General features: G+C 51.0%; 1 protein-coding gene across 1 annotated transcript in view; it reads right to left on the reverse strand.

Moving 5' to 3' along the window:
- NOC2L (NOC2 like nucleolar associated transcriptional repressor) overlaps window positions 1-5,143 on the reverse strand; it is a gene marked incomplete at its 3' end in the record, with an annotated part of 23,766 nt that overhangs the window by 5,039 nt on the left and 13,584 nt on the right. The window contains exons 12-14 of the mRNA XM_057387822.1: window positions 3,095-3,206; window positions 880-993; window positions 582-683 (exon numbers count right to left, since the gene is read on the reverse strand). Of these exons, the coding sequence (XP_057243805.1) occupies window positions 582-683; window positions 880-993; window positions 3,095-3,206 (328 nt within the window). The remainder of the gene's footprint in view (window positions 1-581; window positions 684-879; window positions 994-3,094; window positions 3,207-5,143) is intronic.

A 5,143-nucleotide genomic window follows, 5' to 3' on the forward strand; every position in this document is an offset into this window, starting at 1 on the left:
CAGGGATGGAGACAGGAATGGCACTGGGATGTGTGCAGAGAGGGATGGCAGAGAGGGATGGCAGGGAGAGATGGCAGGGAGGGATGGCAGGGACAGACAGGGGTGAAGGCTGGCAGGGACAGACAGGGGTGAAGGCTGGCAGGGAACATTGCCATCTTGTGGAAAGCACCTCGGGGAGCTGAGGATGAGGACAAGCCATGCTCAGAGCACAGGCTCTGCTCCAAGGCCCCACAAAACCTGGGACAGCTCTGGATCACCAAGAACTCCCCCATCCCAACCCCACTGTCCAACAGCCCCTGCTCCACTCTGGCTGGCAACAGATGGCAAACTCAGACACTTCCCCTAACCCCAGCTCCTAGAGATGTGAGGCCTCTGTTCCTCCCCAGCAATTCCCCAAAACACAAATTAAAATTAAAATGAAAATATAAATGGCTCTCCCMTTCTTTTGAGGACCATTAAAATGAAAACATAAATGGCTCTCCTCTCCTTTTAAGGACCATTTGAGTTTACTTTCAGCCTAAATGACTTTTTCCCACTCTGTGCACGTTCAGAGCAGCACCCCGACGTGGCTGCCCCCGTACCTGGATGACAGTGGGCAGAACCAGCTCTGGGAAGCCAATGCTGTGGGCTTGGCCGTGGAGATATTCCAGCAGCAGGTCATAGAGCTGGTCAATGAGTCCATCCTGAGCAGGAGAAACACAAATCCAGACATTGGGTACGACCCAAACCCCRCACATTTCCTACAGCAACCAAACCCTCCACATTCCCCAAACTGGGAAAGGTGTCCCCAGCCTTTGGGGACAGGGACACAGATCACATTCCTGGTGTTCTGAGGGTCACAGAGAACGCAGGCACTGCTGGGGCTGAGGTCCCACTTACCCTGAAAGCCTTTTCCTGCAGGTTGGCATTGGACAGCTTCAGGATCACGGCGAAGTTGATGGGTTTGGAACTCATCCGTCCCGGCTTCTTGTTGAAATCCACTTGTTGGAAAACCTGGCAGAGAAAAAAAAAAAACCTGAGCGTGAAGGTGATCACAGCACAGAGCAAGGACTCAGCTGAGAACAGAATCCCTGTCCTGATCACTTCCCAAAATATCCCCCAGGGATGGAGGGAGCAAACAACAACCACCCCTGAGGCTGCACAGAGCTGGGGGGTGAAGAGGGAACCAACACAAACAACAGCACAAGAAACTGAGGTTTATTCCTCATTTTTAATGGTCAGAGAGMTCCCTCAAAGCTGGAATGGATTTTGGAGCTGTCCCTGAAGGTGGGAAGGTTTTTTTTTTTAACAGCAAGGCTGAATGATGCTTGCACAGAATCCACCACCCTGCTACTGGCAGTGAAATAACTGTGCCAGGAGGGCTGCTCACACCCTGGGGAGAGGCAGATTCCCAGAGATCCCCTCCAGAGGATCCCATGGCAATCAGGAGTTATCAAAAAAAAAAAAAAATTAAAAAAAAAACAAAAATTAAAAAAAAAAAAAAAAAAAAAAGCTGCAATTGGTAATATTTGCACATCTGATGGCACCCACAGGGGTGAGGAGCACGGCCTGCCCACCCACCCTCGGGAGCACCCCAAAAGCAGCCCCAGCTCCTCTCTCCCCGAGCCCAAATGCTTGGAAATCGCTCTCCTGAGCAGGAAATCGTTTGAGTTCCCTCGGTGCAGCAGCAGCAGCAGCAGCACATCCATCATTCCCAGCAGGGTGGGGATGCTGCAGGGGAGGGAGGGATGGAKGGATGGAGGCTGTGGGGTCACGGCTGTGCCCCCAGGCCACGGCAGCACCGACACCAGCATCGATTGCTCACATTGCATTGTCAATGCAGCTCTCTGGGACTGAGGGATCAGCGCTGGGGCTTTGCAAACAAAGAGCTCTGGGTTGGGGGATCGATGCTATAAAGCTTGTTATGCACAGTTATTCCTTGGGCCCAAACATGGCTATTGATTGCCAGGGCACACAGAGCCACGCCTGCCATCCTCACACGGCCAGSAAGGGTGCCCAGGGGGTGGCAGGAGCTGGGCAGGGCTGTGGGAAGGGGAGGAAGTGTGGTTTCCATCCCAGCCAGGCTGAGGGACAGGGTGACAGAGTCCAGGAATCCTGGGAAGGCGATAATGAGGGACCAGGGACCACAAAACATCACAAGTTTGGGCTGAAGGGATGACCACGGGCAGACAGAGGGATGGACAGGGCAGCACAGGCAGGAAGGAGAGGGATTTTGGGCACTGCCAGTTTCCATTGGGAGCAGGAAAGGAGTTGGGACACACCAGAGCACAAAGCAGAGCACCCCATGGCCTCACCCCGCAGCCATGGCCCCTTTTCCTGCCCTCAGCCCCCAGGAAAAGCCCCTGGCACCTGCCTGGATCCCAAACTGGCAGCCTGGGCAGCTGAGGGGGGTCAGGATCTGAATGGGATCACCTGGCTGGGGCCACACTGGGATTAGGGACAAAGTCTCAGGCCCAGTGGGAGAGGACTCTGAGGGGAAGGATTTTCTCTCTTACAGCCCTAAAACKCAGCCAGGATCTTTCCCTGAGCTCCACCACCCCACAGGGGATGCCCATGTCACAAAACCTGCAGGAGGGACAGGAAGGACTCTGGGGAATGGCAAAGCCACCCAGGGCAGGGAGCAGGAGGGTCATGGCCACCCCCAGGCTGAGGATGTGGTTTGTAGGGTTTACAGCAACCCCAAACCACAAAACCTTGGCTGCAGCAGAACTCGATGAGGAGAGAGCCATGACAGCAGTGTGTCCCTGTTCCTCAGGCCCAGCCTCCTCAACTCCTCCTGACACCTTCCCAAATACTTCTTTCCATTCTTGAAGGGTTTTTCTTTCCATTTCCCGACCCCATCAGCGGAATCACGCTTGGGGAATTGCTGCAAATGAGCTCTGGATGTCTCTGGCAGCCCCTTGGCCTGCTCCAGCAGCACCAGCTCAACCCCTGGCAACCATTTCTGCCCTCCAGGAAAAGCTCAATCCCATTTTCTCCCCGAGTTCTGTTTGCCAGGGGTTTTAGGGAATGAGCAAAGRGGGAAATCTCAGAGCTGCTGGAGGGTGGGGTGAGGTGGTTATCGGGGAGAAGGTGCCAGCAGGGAGTCACCCACCTCGAGGATGAAGGGCAGCACGGGGATGAAGGTCCTGGTGCTCTCAGAGAGCAGAGTGAGGGCACGGATGCAGTGCATGCGCAGGGGGTAGAAACGAGACGTTGGCACCAGCCTGGGGAGGAAAAATAACACAAAAATTAATTCTATTGGGTCAAATTTATACAGGAACTGCAGTGCATGTGCAGGGGGTAGAAACGAGACGTTGGCACCAGCCTGGGAGGAAAAATAACACAAAAATTAATTCTATTGGGTCAAATTTATACAGGAACTGCAGTGCATGTGCAGGGGGTAGAAACGAGACGTTGGCACCAGCCTGGGGAGGAAAAATAACACAAAAATTAATTCTATTGGGTCAAATTTATACAGAACTGCAGTGCGTGTGCAGGGGTAGAAACGAGACGTTGGCACCAGCCTGAGGAGGGAAAATACCACAAAAATTAATTCTATTTGGTCAAATTTATACAGAACTGCAGTGCATGTGCAGGGGGTAGAAACGAGACGTTGGCACCAGCCTGAGGAGGAAAAATAACACAAAAATTAATTCTGTTGGGTCAAATTTACACAGGAACTGCAGTGCGTGTGCAGGGGTAGAAACGAGACGTTGGCACCAGCCTGGGGAGGAAAAATAACACAAAAATTAATTTTATTTGGGCAAATTTATACAGAACTGCAGTGCATGTGCAGGGGGTAGAAACGAGGCATTGGCACCAGCCTGGGGAGGAAAAATAACACAAAAATTAATTCTGTTGGGTCAAATTTACACAGAACTGCAGTGCATGTGCAGGGGTAGAAACGAGACGTTGGCACCAGCCTGGGAGGAAAAATAACACAAAAATTAATTCTATTTGGTCAAATTTGTACAGAACTGCAGTGCATGTGCAGGGGGTAGAAACGAGACGTTGGCACCAGCCTGGGAGGAAAAATAACACAAAAATTAATTCTATTGGGCCAAATTTACACAGGAACTGCAGTGCATGTGCAGGGGGTAGAAATGAGACGTTGGCACCAGCCTGGGGAGGAAAAATAACACAAAAATTAATTTTATTTGGTAAAATTTATACAGAAATGCAGTGCATGTGCAGGGGGTAGAAACGAGATGTTGGCACCAACCTGGGGAGGAAAAATAACACAAAAATTAATTCTGTTGGGTCAAATTTACACAGTAACTGCACCTGCAGCTTTCAGTGACCCTTGAGAGGATTCCCCACTCTGCTGAAGAAATCTGCACAGCAAACTGTGCTGGTGCAACCACCCCACAGCTGGAAATCAAATTCCACATGAATTTCACATAAAATTCGCAGCTCTGCTGGGAGAAAGGGCCACCAGAGCTGTGCTGCTGGGGTTTGTCACTGATGCTGCTCAGTTATTGAACAGCTCAGCCCCTCAAAGCAGAGCAGGGAAATGTTCCTGAGCTCAGGCTCTGTGTCCTGCTGTCACCTGGACAGTGACAGAAATTCTAAGTGTGGGATGTCACCAAGGCAAGAGTGGGACATTTGTAGAGTCAGGAATCAGCATGGAGGAGGGGGAAAAGCCCTGAATTCCCTTCATCTGTATTTCTAATAATTAAAGCAATTAAAGTGGAGCCAACAGAGAAAACAGAAAGCAACCCCTAAAACTGCCCCGACCTCATTCTTGTGCCACTCTCACCCCGAAATCTCCACATTACAAATTTTGGGTTCTTTTTGAAACCACAGCTCACAGATGACAGATCCAAGCTGATAAATGAACCCCTCCCTCCCTCCCCAAAGGAGTTGCTGAGAAATCCAGCAGAGCACACATAAAAAAAAAAAAAAATGCTTGACCAGGCAGCATAAATCAGCTGCATCCCCCTCCAAATAGTGAAATAATTATCACTGGATCCATTACAGAAATAAATCTGCCTCGCACCCCTGCTCTGGCACCTCTGGAGATGACGAAAGYCATTCTCAGGAATTAATTGATCGAGGAATGAACCTGTTAAGTGTATGGATTTACTGTAAAGCGAGCCCATTAATTTCAGAGTGTGTGGCCAGGCACCAGCCTGCTCCCCATCCCGGGGCTGGGTGCAAA

This window comes from Malurus melanocephalus, unplaced genomic scaffold, assembly GCF_030028575.1.
Source record: "Malurus melanocephalus ecotype Western Australia unplaced genomic scaffold, MMel_1.1 scaffold_1390, whole genome shotgun sequence".
Taxonomy (NCBI): Eukaryota; Metazoa; Chordata; class Aves; order Passeriformes; family Maluridae; genus Malurus; species Malurus melanocephalus.